Source organism: Heterocephalus glaber, unplaced genomic scaffold (assembly GCF_053883595.1).
Source record: "Heterocephalus glaber isolate CG9 unplaced genomic scaffold, H.glaber_assembly_v1.0 deba00001673, whole genome shotgun sequence".
NCBI classification, from domain to species: domain Eukaryota; kingdom Metazoa; phylum Chordata; class Mammalia; order Rodentia; family Bathyergidae; genus Heterocephalus; species Heterocephalus glaber.
Window position 1 is genome coordinate 22,801,932 of NW_028258410.1, and position 21,734 is coordinate 22,823,665.

Below are 21,734 nucleotides of genomic sequence, written 5' to 3' on the forward strand. Positions count from 1 at the left end.
TAAGGTTAACACATCAATTCACAAACAACTAACATAAAATTTTTTATTTTGCTTTTGAATTTTTACACTTTTCCTGATTATTCCATGTAAGGTGAAACTAGAACTATTTAAAAGACATACACAAATCTAGTACATCAATAACCAGGGATTTTTCTTTTTTGCTATACTATTTCACAACCACGGGTGTGCTTGCTAGGCAATATAACCATCACAAAAGCAAACGTTAGGCAGAATACTGGTAAGGAAAAACAAAGCAGAGCTACCAGATATACAGACAGGCTTGGTTCCACATTCACTACTGCATTTTCAAGCGCCAAGTATTAACTGCACATTTTTGTTCAGCTAGAGAGGAAAAGAGGAGGGGGGGATTGTGTGGGTTTTTTTCTTTTCTTTTTTGGTTTAAATCAGTGCATGAATTTTTCTTTTCTCATTTCAGCAGATGAACAAACAGATGGATGCTACAGCTACATGGAATGTTGAAGGTACAGAGGTGATACTGTGAGACTGAAAGGCCTGGCTACTTTTGATTCTCTCCATGGCAGTGTCCATGTAACTTCCCTGAATTATAGGGTCTTGTTTAGATGTGTCTGAGAACTAGGCTGGATGAGTGCATTTGGAAGATCTAGTGACAGATACAAGTATTATCGGGGCTGGTTGCAATACACGGAGAAATTATGGGTATTCAGAAAAAAATTTTTTTGATTCAGATCATGGTGTGACTGAAGAGCAAGCATGCTGAGAACTGGAGGAAGACACGGCTGGAAGCTCTTCTCAAACTCTTGGAAGCAAGGCCTGCTCACCAACATCTCTCACCCTGTCTGTACAGTATGAAAAGTGAACAAAAGACAAAGACAAAATTCCAAAACAAAAAAATATAAGGAAGCAAGACATAAAGAAGAAAAAGAAAACCAAAACCAAAATCAAAAGCCAAAAGGACAAGGGAAAGCATGTTTCAATTTTAAAATTTAAATGCCCGAGCTAGGACAAAGCCAAAGAGTACTCTTCAAGTAAGAGGTGATCTCTACAGAGCATTATTCTTAAAGGTGTATCAAGCAAACAAACAGGGTGGCTGGCTTTTTCCCCCCTTTAGCTAAGTGAACAAGGAAAAAAGAACCCACTATTTCACAAGTTGCAAATCAGTAACATATTGCTATAGGAAAGGGAGTTTAATAACACATGTTATAGAAGCACTGGACCTTTTCACGGTGTCATAACCCAGTTATCTGCCACAAAGAATTTCAGTTTCAGGCTTTGAGTTTCCTCAGAGGAAGACACCGTAGATGTCTGTGGTTATGAATTTTTGAGTGGCAACAACCCAAACTGGTCAAGTGTCTATAAGCCCTGAACCACAGGCAGAATTACTGTGAACTGCTATTAATCTTGGATGCCAAATGATAAGTGCCTCACTCCAAGTACCAGCACCACAATATAATCTATAACTTTCTGTACAACTTTACAACAGAATTGTACTTTAGTGACTATTTTGATATCAGATTAAACTTTCCAAAAAGTTACACACAATTCGGGTCTATTTTTCTACCAGTAAGATTTCTAAGTTATAAAACCCCATAATCACAGTGTTCAGTTTTTAAAAATTAAACACAGTAATCCTGTCAATGTTAATCAAAATCAAAACTTCAAAATGCTGTGGCATTGTGTGACCAATCTGAGTTTTAGACTGATACCACTTGTTTATCCCATGGACCATTTTTGCTAGACTGAGGCTGTGAAAAATTGAAGTCGACATACAAATTTTTTTTTTCTTTTTCTTTTTATCGCACAAAGGGATATATGTGGAGTAACACTGAACAGATCACAAAGCACAACAGACATTAGTTTTCTCCCTCCCCAGCATCTCCTTCATCGCCCTGGTTTTCCGACGTCCACAGCTGCAAGAGAAAAGAAAAAAAAGCTATAATCAAAGGAAAGCTAATAAAACTTACTCAGGGTGGTAGAGTCTGAATCTTATCTCATTCGACCATTTAAAATTCCTCCTGTATTACTGCAGTGATGACCGCCAAGGTCAAAATATTAGCAATTATTTAACAGTTTAGAGTTTTAGCCATATTTTACATAATACAAATTTCTCTTAAATCTTGCACAATAGTAACTATTAAGTAGATAAATAGGAAAGAGACTGTAAACTCTCCAGAAGTCATACTTACAGTGAGATTGTCCCTAAGTAACTGCATGATCAGTGTGCTGTCTTTGTAAGACTCTTCATTCAGTGTATCCAATTCAGCAATGGCTTCATCAAATGCCTAAAACAAACAGCCGTTAGCAGGACATCTACAAGTTCTCTGAAGTGAATTTAGGCCAACTTTTATTCTGCTAAGTGATTATTATTTCTCTTCTTCTACAGTACTTTGGAAGAACCTAGGCTCTTATTACTTTCTCTGCTAGTTCTTTCAATAAGCATATAATTCATGTTTATAAAGCACCAACCAAGATGATAAAAATTCCTGGATTATAACTTTGTTTTACCTAATAAGTAAGCAGTATTACTGTTAACCACAGCACACTTACTTTAGGTAAACTCATGTAATTTCTTCTTTCTTTTTTTTTTGTCTTGTCATACTGGGGATTGCATTCAAGGGCCTTTGTACTGAGCTACATCCACAGCCATTTTATTTTTTATTCTGAGACAGTGTCTCATTAAGTTGCTAAATTTCCCAGGCTGGGATAAAATCTGCAATCCAATCCTCCTGCCTCAGCCTCCCAGAGTGTTGGGATTATAGGTGTGCAGCACCATACCCAACTGCAATTTCTTGAATACTAAAGACATTTCTAGTAATCTCTTTAAAAGAAAAAAAACTCAAAAATTCTTGATACAAAGGACAAAAGAGTGAAGCGTTTCTCTAAACCTGATTTGATTAATACAACTTTGATAATTCATTTCAGGCATCTTTTCCAAATTTAAAAAATTAAAAGTAGCAGTACACAGATTGAAAGACCACAAACATGTAGCGCATGAAGAAAATATGGTCTGATTTCTTTTGTGTACACAGCCATAATCTCATATCTTAGTACAAATAAGAATGACAATATATGGCCAAGGCCCAAAATTTGATGAGAAACCACAAACTAACTTCACCTAGAATTTTCTGCCACCACCCTCAAAAAACAGTAATCAAAGTAAGCAGGTGTTGAGAAGGAATTACTAACAGCTCTGTATTTCTTTCATAAGATATCCCTCTTCTAGAAAATATTTTTTAAAAAATCTAAGACAATGAGGATTTTCAGGAATAAAAAGAAATTATATTAGAAAGCACTGCACTGTTTTCTATGAAAAGAAACCACTGAGGGTCCTTCTCACCGTTTTTGCCAGGCTGCAGGCCTTTTCAGGAGAATTAAGAATCTCATAGTAAAAGACTGAGAAATTAAGTGCCAGGCCAAGTCGAATTGGGTGTGTAGGCTGCATTTCTTTCTTACTAATTTCAAATGCTTCCTGGTAGGCCTGCTGGGAGTTCGACACAGTGGCTGTAAGTAAGATGGTAAAAATTAAAGGTTGCATCACACACACTAGATTCACTATCAAATTATTTCAACAAACTAAGCTGAAATAGGTAAGCAATCAAAATAAGTTGTCAGTGCTTCCACCATTCAATTAAATGTCTGTTAAATGTTTATCCTAAGTCAAGTACTATATTAAATGCTTTGGGGGAAACAGACAATTACGATAAAGTCTAAAATTTAGAGCAGCTAAAAGTCTAAAAAAGAGAAAGTAGAAAACATTATGCTCCAATGGAAAGAAAACAGGCTTTACAGTCAGCAGACCCAACCCTGAATCCCCAACTTTTACTCACTAGGTACATGGCTTTGTGGCTTGGAGCAAGTAAAAACCTCTATTCAGAAGTCATGCCTTCCTTTATTACAAAAACAGGCAGACTCCCACCTATCATGAAGTTGTATGAGGATAAATAGGACTCCAAAGTATTCGGCACACAGTAGGCCCTTAATGTAGGCTATAATTATCACCCCCATAGTAATTCACATGATAAAGAAATGCAGCACTATAGTGGTTTCACACCAGCAAATACAGTAGGTCTCTCTTATCTGTGGCATGTGTTCCAAGACACCAGTGGATGCTTGAAACTGTGGATAGTACTGAAGCCTGAATAACTTTTTCTATACACACATACCTATGATAAATTTATGAATTAGGCACAGTAGATTAAAGATAATTAATTATAATACAGAACAATTATAAAAAACATTGTAATAGAATTTGCACTTCGGAGAAAGTAAAATAAGGGCTATTTGAACACAAGTACTGTGACACGATGACAGTCCATCTGCTAAGCAAGATGGCAACTAAGTGACAGGCAGGTAGCATACATAGGGTAGATATGCTGGGCAAAGAGATGATTCATCTTCTGAGGAGGATGGCGTGATATTTCATCCCATTACTGAGAACAGTGTGTAATTTTAAACTTATGAATCATTTATTTCTGGAATTGTCCATTTAATATTTTCAGACCATAGCTGAGCTTGAATAACTAAAACTGGGAAAAACAAAACCATGGTCAAGGGTAGACTACTTTTTGTTAAAAGTTTTGCCTCTAAAAAGAGAACTACCAACCAATCTTCAAATACACTACAATCAGATTCCCAATGCCCTCAATCTTTGCCCTCAGATATACTGTCAACACCATGACCTCGTTCATCACAATGCTATGGCCTTTTAAATTCTGATTACTATGATGTTCGGGTCTATGGTGAACACACACAGCAAAACTTTAAGGTCATTATGAAAGAAGTCTGGCTCTACTGTTGGTTAAAAACTTTTAAATGTTACTTACTTTGTTTATTATCTCCAGATGCCACCTCAGAAAGATACCTAAAATAATCTCCTTTCATTTTCAAGTAGAACACCTTACTTTCTGGTTGGGTAGCATTGGGAATAAGGTATTTGTCCAACAGCTCCTAAAAAATGATTCGCATTGTTAAGAATTTTCAATTATTCACAGGATGTTAAAATTATGTTTGAGACTTAAGATATATACTACCACTACCAATTTTCTTTGAAGACTTAAAAAAAAAAGGCAAAGCATTTTTAATCCAAGTCACTAAATGTTATGAATATAGATGCCTATATTCTTCTGTTAAAAGTCATTTTTGAACAACCATAAGAGATTAATAAAATACAGCTATTACAGTGCAATGCTAGGAAAAAATGATGATGCAGAACTATACTGGTAACATGAAAAAGCTCTCAAAAAAAATTGTGAAAATCCAGATTATAACTACAAAGAATCCTATTTTAATATTAAAATACCTATGTGCACATGAACACAAAAACATAGAGGGAAAGCCTGGAAGTTATACTAATAATGGTTTTCTGGATGACAGGATTACAAGTGATGTTTTACTTTTTACTCTTTTGCCCTGTCCTTTAAAAAAGAAAAAAAAAAGAAAGAAAGAAAAAAAAAAATATATATATATATATATATATACACACAACACACACATCTCTTCTGTAATTAGAGAAAAAAGCTTTCTTTCTACTCTGGGAGGATAAATGTAGTAACAGAACAAAACCACAAGAACTCAGTTTAGAATCAATCTGACCTGGAAAGAAACCCCTCTTCTGCTGCTTACTATCTGTATCCATACAACCCTACTTTATCACCCTGAGTCTGTTTCCTTGGTTGTACAATGGGGGCCACAATGGCCTCCTTCGAGAGTAGTTATGAGGACAAGTAAACTAATGTACATAAAGTGCTTAACACGTTGCCTGGCACGTAGTAAGCACTCAAAGAATCTAGTACTATTATTAATAATAAATTCCTTTAAACATTTATGCTTACAACAAAAGTAGTTCTGAAGGAGTCCAAGCTTCGTATACAGAGCAATATTTTCGAAGAGTTGTTTTAGAATGTGGCATCCTGAAAAACTGGTTAAGAGGCAGTAAGTACCATGCTCTTCTTCACATTCTTTCAGATGCTCTTAAAAGCTGGTCTACATTTCAGGAATTATGGAACTTTCTCGCCCTTGGAATGCATGCCATACTTCATTTGAATACCAGATGTACCTAACATTCAGGAATTAGTGCACCATTAACAAACCCCCAAATGACCAACAGGCAACAAGTTTAGCCATGACACTCTTATCTTACACCATGAGTCTATTAAAAAGCTCAATGCAAAGCTAACAATAAGGGGATTTAACCAATCAGTGAGGAGATGCAAGGGGCAGTAGTCATTTTAATATACTTTGCAGACAGACAGGGTGTAACTTATTATGGGTTAGGGGTGAGGAGTACTGCCTCATGGCTGACAAGCTTTGCACTGGTTTTCAAAAGAAAGGTGTCATGGGCAGTAATTCGGAGAGGCAGCCAGCAGGGGAGGAGGTAGATCAACAAGTGTAACTTCCTTTTCCCTTCAAAGCAGCCCTCACCGTTCATTTTTACCTGATTTCACCTGGAAGAAAAAAAAAGTTCCCAGTGGGCTCAGGATGTGAGGGAAAGACATTATGATCATGACTTGTTCTAGAATATGCACCCCTCCCATTCAACCCCAAACTATGGCCAGAGGAAATCAATCATCTGACTAGGACTTGTAGAGAAAAATCCCCAAACCACCTTTGATTTGGCCTTGGAAATGCATGCTGAACTTGATGGATGCACCTAACTTTCAGACAAAAACAGGACTACAATGTGAAGACATGACTAGAGAGAAGCTAAAAGGCAGCTCAGCTTTTAAATCCTGCCCCCTATTCTGGAGATGATGTCACCACTCAGACTAACAAATAGAATAGCCTATCTGGTTGCTGCATCTATCTAAAAGCCTGTCTATCTGGCCTCTATTTCCGAAGAAGAGATGGAGGGATGCTAAATGTTCCTATTTTTCACAGGTCTTCTTGATAGGTGAGGAAAAAACCCTAGAAGTGATGAACAATCTCCAACCAAGCAAAAGATGAGGGAAAAAAAAAATCACATCATATACCTGAAAAGCAACTGCAAATGGTTTGCAGCTTTCCAGTGTATTAAGAAACCTCTCTCTCATAAGGTGTTTGAGAGTCTACAGGTGGGCATTAAATTAACACTATTGAGAAAATCGTTTAAAGCAGAAGCACCGGCCCCTTACCAGAACGTCATTGCAGATGTCCTGGAGCTCCGCCTCTATCTTCTCCCGATATTCTTTGCCCATCTGCTGCTTCTTCTCATTCCTCTCTGTTTTCTGTTCAATGCTGGAGATGACACGCCAGGAAGAACGGCGGGCACCTACTACATTCTTGTAGGCGACAGAGAGCAGATTCCTCTCTTCATTGGAGAGTTCGTGCCCCTGTTCAGTGACGGCCTTCATGGCTGCAGCCATATCATCATAGCGCTCAGCCTGCTCAGCAAGTTTGGCTTTCTGTACCAGCTCACTTTTGTCCATGGTCATTCCCTACAACAAGACCAAGAGAAAGCAAATATCAGACTTGGGGGCCCAGGAAATGTACTGTGAATCTTCTTCCAAACCATCTGGACAGAAGCTTCCCTGAAAGCAAAACACCTAGTCCCAAATATCATCAACACCAATGATTATATACTGAGTACCAATGGGATCAGGTACTTCATCAAAGCCTTAAAATTATTTTGGTCAGTTAATTTTCCCAGCAGTTATACAGGACAGTGATATTCAAAACAACCTCTGCCCCATTTTTAAAGGTAAAGAAATGAAGGTTCAAGGAAGGTACCACTGAAAGTAGAAAATGGTTGACAGCCAGAAATCAAGTCATCTATCTGTTCCTAGAGCTTTGATTTTTCCCTATCCTCTGCACCTCCCCAATACATAGATACTGCTTAATAACAATTTCTGTACAGGTTTATGCTAAATATATATTCTTTAAATGCTTTCAATAAGTATCTGCTTTTTAAAATGACACCGCTCAACTCTCTCCTATAATATAGAAAACCCTCTCTCACTGCTGTTATTATTTGGTTTTGATCAAATCTGTTTTCCCCTGCAGTAGAGGGAAAATACTTAAAGTACTACACTTCAAACAACCTTAAAGCAAAAGCTATGGGAGCCATCATTATGCTATCTTCTGTAGTATATAACTTTGTTCCAAGGGCACACTGCAAAGAGCATAAACCAACGGCGGCTGACTTGAGCTCTATCTAGCACTAGCTCTGCTATTCAGTAGTAGTATGGTCTTGTTTAAATCCCTTCACCTGAGCCCTTCAGTTTCCTTACTAGAAAGTAAGAACCAACTCTCTCAATGGGGCTCTTGTGAGAACAAATGACCTAATATACAGGAGGCATCTGCACTAATTCTGACTGGGTATAAGTAAGAATCTACAGGATATATAGCCATGAAACTTCAAACCATAACTGAATTCCCTTGAACCACAACTGAGTTCATTTAAAAGATTTTGTGGGAAAAACCCCACAAAAATTCCAATGACCTCAGTTTATAATTTTATCTAACCCTTTATACATACCAATTAATGAATGCTTCTTATTCGCCTCACTTTAATCATGTTCTCACTATAATAATAAACCATTATAGAGTGCAGTAATTTTTGGATAATATATAGCTCAAAAGTTACTTATGAACCATAAACATTTACATACTGTTGGCTTAAATTTCTATATCTGTGCCACAGAATAAAAACATGTAATACCTGAGTTAAAAAAAACTTTATACTACTTTAAACACTAGTAGGAATGTCAGTGTTTTGTAAATAAATTCTTTCATTACTATATACATGTGTAGTATTCTAAAAACAATCGACAATTTAAAAATAGAAAGTGTAACCTTTACTTCTAAAATGATTTTTTTGGGCCAGGGATTTAGCTCAGTGGTTCCACCACCTGGCTCGAAAGCAGAAGGTCCCGAGTTCAATCCCCGGTACCAATAAATAAATAAATAAAATGATTTTGTCCAAAAGTCATTTTTGTATTCTAATGAAAAATTCTCAACAGAGACCTATCACATGAAAGTGGTTTATTAGATGAAGTACAATGACATAACATAAACTAAAAATCCACACAATTCAGAAAAAATTGATTTTCCAGTTCAGAACTGATTCTTTTCCTACGGCTTATTATGTAAATCATACTCAGAGCTATGTTCTATATAAGGCTCACTAATTGTAAGCTTGCACTCAGTAAAGCAAAGTCTCACCTTGATCCATCTGACATCTTCACTCACAACACTAGAATAAGACTATGCAAGAGACAGTTATTCTCATGAAATATTCCATTGGCTTCCTTACATTTCCCAGCACCCACTCCCTAGCAATTAGAAGATAGTAGTTCTGTCCACTGATGAGCAGAAATGATGCTGTTTCCAGACTGAAACTGTGAAAATCCTATGTATAGTTTCCCCTGCTCTCTTCTCTTAACAGCAGCCACGTAAAAGGCCATGTATTCTAGATGGTGCAGTCATAAAACAGTGGACTTGGTCCCAACTGAGGGCCTGGGTGCCTGTACAGTGCAGTTTCCTGCACAGCTGGACACATACTGTAAAAAAGAAACTTTACTGGGTAAAGCCACTGAAATGCTGGAGCTGTTTGTTACCACAACATAACCTAGTCTACTTTATACCATTTATCATCTTACAGTTATATACTCAATATGTCTAACTTTCTTAATCACTAGTCTTTGGGATCAGGGCAATATCTCTATTAAATAACCCTAATTCATTGTTCCTAAAAGTGCCAAGCACAACATGGGTAAATCCACTTTCAGATTCAATGAGCTTAAGAAAATGTCTAGTCTGTAGACAAATTTAAAGAGGTCACTTAGAGGTCAACTTCAAAGTTCACTAAAAGCACTTGTGCAACTCTACCTATGAATAATTCCAAATAATGAAGTTCTGGCCAAAAGCCAACACAGGATCAAGCCATTCTATTTAGTATTTTAATAGAGTAATAGAGAAATACAAAGGATTGACATTGCTAAAGGATGTCACAAAATTCTTCAACCCTACTAGGCTCCTAAGCTATCTCCCTCAACTTTTTCAAGCTTCATACTTGGAAAAATCCTGACTACTCCTTGGGACCTCCCAAATGTCCTCATCCTATTTCCTAAAAATAAAATGTGGCAAAAATAAAAAAATAAAAACTAAAATGTGGCCTTTCTGATTTGGGGCCAACTATTTCAAGCTTTTTTTTGATCATCACAGAGTTCTTGGAGATGGGAAACCATCACCATAAGACTGTAATGCACAACTTTAAAATAATCTACATTCACCTGCTTCAAAAATTTTAATCACACACACACAGAAAGAACTTAAACAAAATCCATAGCTAAATGCCCTAATGCCTATCGCTTACATAACTTTCGGCTTATATAACACAGATTTTGAAGCATCTAGACTAATTTCAACAGGAAATGGATTACACAACAAAAGCAGTTTGGAGGAAGGCAGCAGACAAGGGAGAAATGAAACTGTTCCTCTTTTCTTTTTTTTTTGGTACCGGGGATCAAACTCGGGTCCTTGCGCTTGCAAGGGAGGCGGCAGAACCACTGAACTAAATCCCTGGCCCGAAACTGTTTCTCTTTCTACATCTACAATCAATGTCCCATCCATAATCTTTATTCCCAGTGCTTTCAGTCTCTCATCTTCCTCGGCTCCCTCCATATCTTTGCTATCAGACCCATCTTCTTAAAGTCCTAATCACATCACTTTTTGCTCAAAATTTTTATAGTTTCCTGCTCCATACAGTACAGTCAGATTTCCTGTCAGTGAAAGCTTGCCAAGCGATCTTCCCAGATTTCCAATATGACTTCTGCACCATAGGCTTCTGCCAAAATGATCCTCCACACAAAAGTGTGCTTTTCCATCCTGACTACCAAGCCAATCCCTCTACCTGGAATGGTTTTTCTCATTTATTCTCAATACAAAGTTCTTCAGAACATAATTCAAATGCCATCCTTTCCATGCAATTTTTCTTAAAGATGAGTTGTATAATTCAAAACCACAAGCCACAGTGTGCCACCTGTTGAAATCATATTTTGGATACAAAGGGTTAAGTAAAAAAATATTTCATTTGTGTTTTGTTTGCAGTGCTGGGGATCAAACTCAGGGCCTTGCACATGCTGGCAAAGAGGTCTACCACCATGCCACACATCCCCACTTTTACTTTTTTAAAAATCACATGTGGTTCACATTTATTTCTAATGGACAGATGAAAATAATCTCACAAAGTAGTTCATCTATACCTGTTATCTTGTAACATTTCTTTAGTACTAAAATTATTTGTAAATATCTCAAATTCGCTCCTATACCATAAGTTCTTTTGGGGCATATCTCCCATAACATTTTGTACATAAATAATAGGAACAAATATCTGCTGAATGAACAGATCCTAAAATCAAAGATTTAAAATGCAAATTTTGGTAACATTCTCTTGTCTCTCAAATAATACAAAGTCATATTCCTCACAAGCACATTAAATCTTTTTATTTGTACCTCATTCCCTGTACATCTGTGCCCTACTTCAAAATTACTCTTCCCAAAATACCTCTTTAGTTATGCCTTCACCTTTACTCGGTAACTTTCAACGATTCCCTTTTGGTTACTCCACCAAATCTAAACTCTAGCAGGTTTTCAAAGTCCTTCAAGCTTGGCGCCTCCTTACCTGTTTGTTATGCTTTCTCATCCACTGTTCTCCAACAGATACGCTTCGCTTAGGCTGGACATCACTGCATGCCCTATAAGCTCTGCTCAAATATGCCTGAAACTGTAGCTTCCCTTCACATAGATGCTCTCCCATATACAATACTTTACTTTTTGCCTATGCAAACCCTGTCCATCCATCTAGGGCTACAATGCCCGGCATATGACTCAAATACACCTGGATCATTACACAGTATATTCACTATGCTGTCCTATTATACAGAGGACAAGAACTGTTCAGTTTACAGTTTCACACGAGTGCCCTCAAAGGAAAGCTTCACATGTGTTTCACTTTTAATTCCTAAAATTTCACTAACCACAAAACTCATGCTCAATAAAAATGTTGTTTTTCAACATTCATTACTGGGAGAAACAAGAACAAAGGCTACCTAGATGTGTTATAGCAGAAAGGCCACAGTACTATATGTTAGACCACCGTTTGCTACTAAGTAACAGTAAGATCTTATTAACTCTCTACAAATGAAGATAACAGAATCTCCCTCAGGCGATTTGCTATACACATAGGGGGAGAGAATTTAATAGTAAATGTGGAAATCATTATTTTTAAAAATGCAGGGTACACAAACTTGAAGTACTTTATTCCTTTCATAGGACCCACACATCACTTTGGGGGGCGGGGGCAGAGTCTTGCTATGTGGTTCAGGCTGGCCTTGAACTCACTGTGTAGCCCAGGCTGACCTTAAACTTTCATCGATCCTCCTGCCTCAGCCTCCCAAGTGCTGGGGTTATAGGCATGTGCCACTATGCCCAGTTTCTTCTAAGACTTTGAACAAAGAAAGCATTGCCAAAAGAGCCTGTATTTGTGTCCTCAAATGCTTTAAAAAAACCAAAGTCTTGTCATTAGGCCTGGCACCACCCCAACAGAGTCTAAGATACAAGAGCAGACAAACTCATTAGAGGCTGCAGGATGTCTAGCCCTGCAGTGAGCCCAGAGATACATGCCTTTGCACATTTTGGGAAGACATAGTGACAATGGATGTCATTCTGCAGAAAATCAGAGTATTGGGAAGCATCTGCTGATAAATGCACAACTTCCTTAGTGAAAAACTGAAAGCAATCTAAATACCCAACAACAGGGGAATGGTTAAAAAAAAAAAAAAAGCAATGCACACAGAAGGTGTAAGATTGCATGGCCATCAAGAGAAGGGATTTAAGGTCACAGAAAGATGTATTTAAGAGCTCTGGAAGGACTGACAACAGTGGTACACACGTGTAATCTCAGCTACTCAGCAGGCTGAGGCAGAGGTATATAAGTTAAAGGCTGGCCTGAGCAATTTAGCAAGACTATCTCAACAGTTTAAAAAGGGTTCAATCCCCAGCAGTGGGGGGGGGCGGGGGAGGCAAGTTATGAATGGTGGAGGAAGAAAGCTGCACAATATTTCAAATATTCCTTTAAAGAACATTATAAACATGATTAGAAAAGTTAGCTCAAATGGCTAACAGTGGGTATCACTTCAGTGCACAGTATCTCTGAATGATAACATTTTTACGATTTTCCTTCTCTTTTGCTCACCTTTGTGAATTTTCTTCTGGTATGTAATTACCTTTTAAAACCCCCCACCGTGTCTCTCCATTCACAGTACAGACCAGGCACAAGACCTGGGCTAAAGTGTATAAGGAAGAGCTTACTCTGCCTTCTCTTTCTATATAATCAGTGCAAGAACACAGTTTATGAGATTTTTTTGTTTTGGTTTGGTTTTTTTGAGACAGGGTCTAGCTTTAGACTGGCCTTGAACTCATTATGTAGACCAGGCTAGCCTCGAACTTGTGGCCCTCCTCCTGCCTCTGTCTCCCAAGGGCTGTGATTACAGGTGTGTGCCACACCCATGCACAGCTTATGGTAAGCACTAGGAGGCCAAAACATTTGTTTCATAAGAAAAAAAAAATTTTTTTCCTGTAAAAAGCCACTGATGCAGAGAAAAACAGCTATGAAAAATAATCCACAAAATAACAGGATTTCCTTCAACAAACAAAACCCTAACTCAGACAACAAATGCTGAAACAATAACCAACTCAGCCCTTTTAATTCAATTTTCCGCCTAAGGAGTATTTGTTTAGTCAGGTTCAAAATTCTGAGAAGTCATTTCTCAATGGCCAGGGCAGACAACCAAGAAAAAGAACAAAACAGATGACTATCCATCTGTCTAGCCATCCACCCATCCATCCATCCATCCATCCAAAAACTACTGCAAGCTGGGCACGGTGGCGCATGCCTGTAATCCCAGCACTCAGGAGGACAAGGCAAGAAGACTGCTGTGAGTTCAACTCCATACTACATAGCAAAACCCTGTCTCAAAACAAACAAGCAAACAAACAATACATGCCACTGCAAAGGAAGAAGTTATAAGACAGCTGTGGCCTTCAAAGGCATTAAATTTCAGCAGTATTTTGTTTTCAAGGAAAAGAGCATGTTTGATTCTAAAATAGTGAGCTTTAATTGCGTTTAATAACATGTTAGAAATTTAAAAGAAGGATTCCATTACCTATTATGTTAGGAATCACCTAAACTTTCTATAAAACATGGTGGCATCTGTTTTCAGGAAGGCTGTCTATGCTACAGAAATTAATTTCTCCCTACATTTTCACATTGTGACCGGTCTGAATCTACTCAATGTTAATAGCGAACCCTAAGAGCTGTTAGATGAGATGATGTAAGTCTGACATGGTGGTGCACATGTGTAATCTCAGCAACCTGGGAGAGGCTCAGGCAGAAGAATCTCAAATTCAAGCCCAGCCCGAGTAACTGAGTAACTGAGACCTTGTCTCAAAAAAAAAACGAAAGCAAAAACAAACAAACAAACAAAAAAGAGGTAGCTCAGTATAAAAGCTCTTGATTCAAAACCCCAATATTTAAAAAAAAAAAAAAAAAAAAAGCCATGCTGCACATAAAATCCCTGTGTCCCTGGTGGTGAACCTACAGCACATGTGCCAGTCTGTATCACTGAGAAGCTCTAGAAGGTTTGCTGTTACTGGTCTAGACAGCAATACTGGTTAGAATAAAGGCTAACAGGTAAATATTCTTACTCTTAAGCTCCTTTACAAAAATGTAATGCATACAATGTAATGTGTATTGAAATAACTCCAAAATGAAGATATTACCAGTATTTCCAAGAATTTTTTAGAGTATTCGGTGAGGAGTGCAAAAGAAACACAAGTAGCACAGTCCTCCCCTTGGAGAGTTGAAATCTAATGGCAGAACAAAAGAAGAGGGCATGAATTTAGAAGTTACAATATTTCTCAGCAAAGTAACCAGCTAGAATACAGGGAAACGGCTGAATTTAAAAGGATGGTAGGCTGTGTATAGGAGAGAAAAAGGGAACTCCAGGTGGTAACAAGAAAAATACAGGTATGAAGAAAGCACACTAATGTTTTTTAGACGACAGAGAGTGCAAAGGTAAAAGCAGATGAAGAAATAAGAACAAGTATTAGAGGAAACTGATGGGAACAGCTTAAAAATCTAGGCTGAAAAGATTTACTGGGACAGGGATGGTGGCACACACTTGTAATTCAAACACGAGAAGCTGAAGCAAGATTATGAGTTTCAGGTCAGCCTGTACATAAGGCAAGACCATCTCAAAAAACTAAAGTTTCAATGGGATAAAGAACTGTTAATTCTGAACAGCATTTACAGATGCACCATTCCAAAGCATCCACAACACCATAAAGTAGAAGTTATAACTGTGAAGTTATTCTGCTGAAGGAAAAATATGCCAAGCTATTGCAGGAGGGACTGAGAAAGTCAGCAGGACCAGTTGGTTAGTGGGTGTTATCCAGAAAAAGTTAAGTACTCCTGGCTCTCAAAGAAAACTACTCACTGAAAAACACCTACTCTAAAAATGCTCACTCTTCTACACATAAAAGATAGAGTCCTGTAATAAATTTAATTTCATTCAACCATCTGCAGGTTCTTTATTAGAAACAGCATATCTGAAATATAAAGTCACTAGATTTACATCCATTGAACAATGAATTGTGAAGGGAAACTGCACCTCTATTTCAAAACTTCTTCCTTCTTTCACGTCAGTTGTTAAAGATCATTGCTAATTATGTCAAAATTGCTAATTATGTCAAATTAGCTAATTTAAACTGAAAACAATGAACTGTTAAGTAATTATGTCCAAAGTTGCACAATGTGAATCACAGACAGTACAATAAGTTGATCTCTTAAGTGATCAATCCAAAAAGATAATATGCAAATCCCACAAACCAACTGCAAGGGTTACTTGACTTCTGTGAGTCTCAGTGTTCTCATTCACAAAATAGGCAAATCTATTCAATAGGGTTCTTGAAGTAAACCTCTATGTGATGCAAAACATTTAACACAGTCTCTGGACTCTGTAAGCACTCAAACAAGAGGCAGCCACAGTACACTGCACATACAAGTTAACAAATGGTCAGTGAGTGAAGGGACACTTACTAAGCACCTCATTTCTTTAAATTCTAGGCTGCTTCCTAGAACTTCAAAAAGAAAAGCATGTATTCCTGTACATATACCTTTGTCTAGCACAGTTTTCTGTAAATGTCTTGTTGGCTCCCATACTGGATTTTGAGTTTAAGGTTGGAATCCAGCCAGATTTTTTATCTTTAGATACTCAATGTGTATGTAGCACAACACCTACCGCATTGAATATCAAACCACTTGATCAACTGATACATTTTTTTAAAGAAGTGAACAAGTTGTTATTTTCCATGTGAAAAGAGACAGGTAATTTTAAAATACTAACCGTGTGTGCAGTCTTAGGCTCCTTTGTGAAAAGAGCCATTTCAGCTTTAACCAGAAGACAACACTACACTTTCTGACTATTTTTCATTATATTTATAGATTTAAACCAAGTTTCAATAAGTCCTTGAAGGGCTGGGGATTTAGCTCAGTGGTTCTGCTGCCTGCCTCGCAAGCGCAAGGACCCGAGTTTGATTCTCGGTACCAAAAAAAAAAATGTACCAATAAAATAAAAAAATAAAAAATAAAAATAAGTCCTTGAAATACTTTCTATCTATCTCCTCCATTCAAATTTTCCATCTCATCAAATTAGTTGCCTATACAAAAAGTTAAACCGGCTCAGGCTTAATAAATAGCAGAAATACCCTTTATGGTCTGCTTAATTGGGCAAAGCACTTATGAATTTATAACAATACATTTAATGCTAAATACCCTATGCAGTAGGTGATATCATCCCCTTTTATAGAGTTGACATCCTCAGGATCACAGAGCTACTTACAGCACAGGTGGAATCTTCTTTCCTCAATGCAGCACAATCCTCCTAAAGATCAGTTACGATTCCCAATGCTTACTCAAGGAAAAGTCATAATTGTTAATTTTTTTAAGAACCATGCAAGATCATCATGGTGAAGTTACAATATATGCCAAAAACTAAACTGTCATTAAACTGTCAAACAGGCTTCAAGGTAAGGCTATTCTCTAAGGGCAAACAATGATAATAAACAGAGCTCATATCTATTTTTGGCTTCAATGTGTTTGTCCTAGCAAAGGCCACTCAGAAATAACTCTTCTTGTGGAGTCTCTTAGAGAAAACAATAAACTAAACAACCAGGACAGGAAAAAGTTACATAATAAAGAACTGGTCAGAATTAAAAAAAAAAAAAGGCCAACTAACCTACAATCTCCTGGAATAACTTGTTCCTGTGAGGCTATTGCTTATTTTCACCTCACTACATGTATTAGAAACACATAACTGTCTCCCTTAGAAGATATTTCAGTAGAGAAAATAGTATGATTGGCTTTTAGCACACATTATGAAATAGCAAGTACTTTTATCTTTTTTTTCTCCTTAAATATTCTCCCTTGAAAAAAACTGGATTTCAGCTCCAGCTGTTTTTACATCATGACATGAAATGGCCACTGGGACCATATTCATGTAGAGATCAAGTTAGCTATAAACTTAAAAGGTGCTTTACACAATTATAATTTCCTGCCTCAAGTAGTGTGAATTGTCATCTCTCCCTTGAAAAATGCAGAAACCAAGGAACTTAAGTCTCTTTACAATGAAATTTTAGTTCATTTTCTAAGTTATCCTCACATATTTCATGCCACTGAAAGAACAGGTAGCATAACAGGATATAGTTATTTAGAATTTTCTCTCAACTTGCAGATGTATTCCCTCATCTCCTCCCCAACAAAATATAGAAAAATCTAAAAATCTACACAAATGGTATGATAAACAACAATTAACGATAGTAATGACCAAACTGTATTAGTTGAACAATCCAGGATTGTGTACCACGAAATAACTATTGAACTTTATCCCTAGTATGAAGCTAGTACTAGGAAACCAAAATTTTCACAGCTTGCTTCCTACTGTACACCACAGAACCATCCCCAGAGGCCAAAATGGGACCCCATCTCTCTCCACAAACACTATATCTATCTGAAAAATTACCTAAAATTCTGGCTTAAGCACACTTACCTTAATAGGATACATGTAAAGAAAAATTAAGGATCAATGGTGTTCACATGTATTGTTCTATTACAAGCAGAAATCTTCAATTCCTTAGAGCCAGAACACTTGGATTTGATTCCTGATTCTAGCACTTACCTATTAGTCTGTCTCTGTCCTTGGGAGAATTATTCTTCTCCAGGATTCAGTTTCCTTGCGTGTAAAATGAGTTTAATGGTACTTACCTCTCATTGGCTATTCTGATGTTACCTTATCAACTGGTGAACAAATCACAAATGGATTCTGCAGACTTTTCTATGCTATACAGCACATATGCTATGTCTAATCTAAATATGTGTACATACGTACATATGGTAAAAAAAATTAAAATTTATTATAGAAACATTGATCAATGGTACAAAATTAGGCTGATACTAAATTATCAACCTAATTTATTATAGAAACATTGACCAATGGTGCTAAATTAATTGATACTAAATTAGGTAAGAGTCAGATGTTCTGGTGTGGCATTTTGCACTGTAGGGTGACTATAATTATGTATTGTAAAAATATAAAAAAAATTTAAAAATTATGTATTGTATATCGCAGAAAGCTAGAAGAATTTTCAATAAACATTTTTACCACAAAGAAATAATAACTGAGTATGCAAATATAGTTTACATGCTTAAACACAGACTTAAACAATACTCTATGTTTACATGCCCAGTTACGCACACCTGCAAATACCAGCAACTGGGAGGCTAAGGCAGGATCCTAAGTTTGAAGCCAGCCTTTTATACACAGTGAGACCCTGTCTCATCAAAAAAGAAAAAAAACAGGTCAAGCATGGTGGCACAAGACCATAACCCAACACTCTGTGAGGCTGGGGAGGACAAATTCAGCCCAGGCAACTTAGCAAGACCTTGTCTCGAAATAAAAAATTGAAAAATAAAAAGGTTTAAGGAGATAGCTTAGTGTGAAGGCCCTGGATTGAAGCCTTAGTACTGCAAAGAAAAGAGAAATGATAATATAGATACATTTGATCTCACTTAAACAATACTCTACTATGTAAAATTTTTATGTAACAGATAAATTTAGAGGCTGGGGATGGAGCTCAGGGATACAGTGTTTTAGGTTTTATCCCCAGTACCACAAAAGTAAATTGATTTAAATTTTCTAAAAATCTGTATCTCAGATGTTTAATTGAACTCGTCACAACACATAAGAGTGCATTATCATTTCCACTGTACACATAAGAAAATGGCTCAGAAAGACTGAATTTGCTATATGAAAAATAAAAGTTCTATAATAATGCATCAATTTTTCAAAGCAATATACATACAAAAAGCAGGATTGGGTCTTACCAGAATGTAACCAGAGAAAAAAGAAGTCAACTCTCGTTAAAAAACAACAAAATCAAAGCTTATGTTTAATAACTTACATTTACTAAAAGGCCTCATGACAACTGTGGAGGCAGAGTAAGAACTAGGAATTGATCAACATGCTAAAGATCACACAACTAGAAAATACGTCAAACAAGAACCAAATCAAATTTATCTTACTCCAACTTCAGTGCTCAGTCTCTGAATACACAGCCAAATGGGGAAAATGTACTTTTTGCAGTAGCCCAAATCTCTGGAGATTCTGCCTAGGAAATTAATATCATGGGAATTTGTTCAGCCTGATTTTATAGAGGCTGCCTGCCTGATCTATAGAGCTCCAATTCTAAAATGGCTTCAATATAACACAAGCACTGCCTGACGGGAAATGTACAGAAGATTATAGGGTAGGTGCCATACTCCAGGGGCTGACAGTCCATAAATACTTGGTACAGATGAAAGAGGATACTCACTGTGAAACTAGGTGTGTGGTTTAGGCCAAATCACCTGATTTCTCATAAAGACTTCATCTGTAAAATGGTGAATGGTTTCTTACCTCAGGCAGAGGCTAGGGACATAATTTAGCAATTGCTACTGGATTTTTAGTCTTACATTTTGAAGGCCTTGCTTAAAATTTTAACTTGGGTCCAGTAAAGCCAATACATACCACACAATATTCTGTCAAAGGTATGGATCCAAGAAAAATGAGGGCTAAAATAACTGGGTTAAGAAATAGATCGCACTGAAGACAGTCAAAAAGAAATTCACCAAGAACCAAGTATATTTATACATACAGTATAAATTTCCAACGGGAAAATGCAAAAAGCTGAGTAACCATGTGTTCGGTTCTGTAAGCTGCATATGTGTGTGGTTTCATGTTGAACAATTAAGACAGTGCACAGTGTAGACAATTTTCATATCTTCTAAGTTTCACCTTTCTCTTTTGGCTCTTGTGGCCTGATTTTGTATATTCATAACATCATCTGCCAAATTCCATCTCCCACACAGGGCAAGTAAAATCGTAGCCTAGCCTTACCATACAAAAATTGCACTGAAGGCAAGGACGACAGACACGCATTTTCACAGAAAGGCTGGCAAACTGTCTTACCAATGCTGCCGCCTTTGAAAATTCCATTATATGCAAGTTCTCCATTTGCAATAGACAAAGATGTACCTTCTCCAACACCAGAGAGGCTACCAAGCAAATTTCAGACCATAAAACATGTCTACAGGGAAATTTTGGATGAGGACCCAAAAGGTTCGGTAAATACCATGGGAAGATATTGCAGTTCTCAGCCTCTGGTATTTTTTCCCCTTGGGATCTAGCCTAATTCAGTAACCGGTTCCGACAAATCCATCTCTTGATTCAAACCTCAACTCTGCTGTTCCCAGGGCATCTAGAATCCTAGCAGGCTCCAAAACCAGTGAAGGGTGTTGAAATGGCTTTACTGCAAAGGGGGGGGGGGGGCTCCCCACTGCTGCCTCCCAAGGTTAAACTCCTTACTCATTCAGGGAGAGTGCAACAGGGGCATCCGTGCTCGAAAACTCGCGCGCCTTTAGCTATATTTCAATTTCTGGAAACCAGAAGGCAAAGAGCAGAGGTGACAAGGCTAGAAGGGCCGGTTCTCGCCCACCACGGCGCAGGGAGGGATCTCGCAGGAGTGGAAAGCACGGAGTGAAGGGAGTGTCCCAGGTCCACCGCCCGCCCCGCAGGTCCCTTTCAGCATAGTTCAGGGCCGCACCCCGCCCGCTGGGCAGGGCTGCAGGCGGCCAAGGAGGCCAGGTCTTCCTACAGCCCGAGGGCCCAGCCCCGGAAACAGGGAGGGGCCGCAGCTAGGCCGGGCCTGCGCCGCCAGCGACCGCGCGGGGACAAGGAGGGAACTCACGAGTACCTGGGACCCACGCACGGGGCAGCGGTCGCTTGCCGCTGCCTGAGAGGGGCTTTGAGCCTGGGCCCCTGGGGGCCGCGGGCGGGCCTCGCGCCGCACTCACCGTAGGAGGACTGCAGGGAGCAATGGCGCTTTCGACAAAGTTGAGAGCGGTGACCGCTTCCTTCCCAACCCCACTCTTCAGGCGGCAGCGTCGGCGGCGACTGCGGTGGCTGCAGCGGTGGTGGCGGCGGCAGCTACTCCGGCTCCGGAATCGGCGGCGGCGGTGGCGGCGGCAGCTCCACTTCCGCTCTGGCCACCACTTCCGCTCCAGTCCAAGTCCCGCCCCGCCCTGAGCCGTCTCCTCATTGGGCAAACGAAGCACGGGGTTGCCCCAGCCGCCCGGAAGGGGCACTGACGGAAGGGAGGTAAAAGAAGAGCGGAGGACAGGGCTG

The 21,734-nt window shown here is 38.4% G+C and overlaps 2 protein-coding genes and 1 pseudogene across 5 annotated transcripts in view; 1 reads left to right on the forward strand and 2 right to left on the reverse strand.

Moving 5' to 3' along the window:
* Positions 1 to 29: 29 nt before the first annotated feature.
* On the reverse strand, positions 30 to 21,567 carry Ywhab (tyrosine 3-monooxygenase/tryptophan 5-monooxygenase activation protein beta). 2 transcript variants are annotated; one of them, XM_004858179.4, is made up of 6 exons: positions 21,404 to 21,567; positions 7,089 to 7,391; positions 4,803 to 4,926; positions 3,317 to 3,480; positions 2,166 to 2,261; positions 30 to 1,889 (listed from the first exon to the last, which is right to left on the reverse strand). In XM_004858179.4, the coding sequence occupies exons 2-6, from the start codon at positions 7,386 to 7,388 to the stop codon at positions 1,833 to 1,835; spliced, it is 741 nt and encodes a 246-aa protein (XP_004858236.1). In that variant the 5' UTR covers positions 7,389 to 7,391; positions 21,404 to 21,567; the 3' UTR covers positions 30 to 1,832. The 2 variants fall into 2 exon arrangements, with proteins under 2 accessions (XP_004858236.1, XP_087053964.1); XM_087197838.1 differs by lacking the exon at positions 21,404 to 21,567 and adding an exon at positions 20,916 to 21,178.
* LOC147822208 (small nucleolar RNA SNORA51) lies at positions 13,198 to 13,316 on the reverse strand (annotated as a pseudogene).
* A 1-nt stretch (position 21,568) lies between the features above and the next one.
* Rims4 (regulating synaptic membrane exocytosis 4) overlaps positions 21,569 to 21,734 on the forward strand; it is a 127,350-nt gene continuing 127,184 nt past the window's right edge. For 2 of the 3 annotated variants that reach the window (XM_087197832.1, XM_087197836.1), the window contains exon 1: positions 21,569 to 21,707. The gene's annotated coding sequence lies outside the window, so the exon portion shown is untranslated. The remainder of the gene's footprint in view (positions 21,708 to 21,734) is intronic. The other variant, XM_087197834.1, reaches the window with a different exon arrangement.

Excerpts from the sequence above, each read along its gene's own strand:
- Ywhab (XM_004858179.4), bottom strand. The coding sequence starts at position 7,388 with ATGACCATGGACAAAAGTGAGCTGGTACAGAAAGCCAAACTTGCTGAG. Across the intron at positions 2,262-3,316 it reads CCTGCAGCCTGGCAAAAACG|GCATTTGATGAAGCCATTGC; the intron begins GTGAGAAGGACC and ends TGTTTGTTTTAG. Across the intron at positions 1,890-2,165 it reads TACTTAGGGACAATCTCACT|CTGTGGACGTCGGAAAACCA; the intron begins GTAAGTATGACT and ends TTTCTCTTGCAG.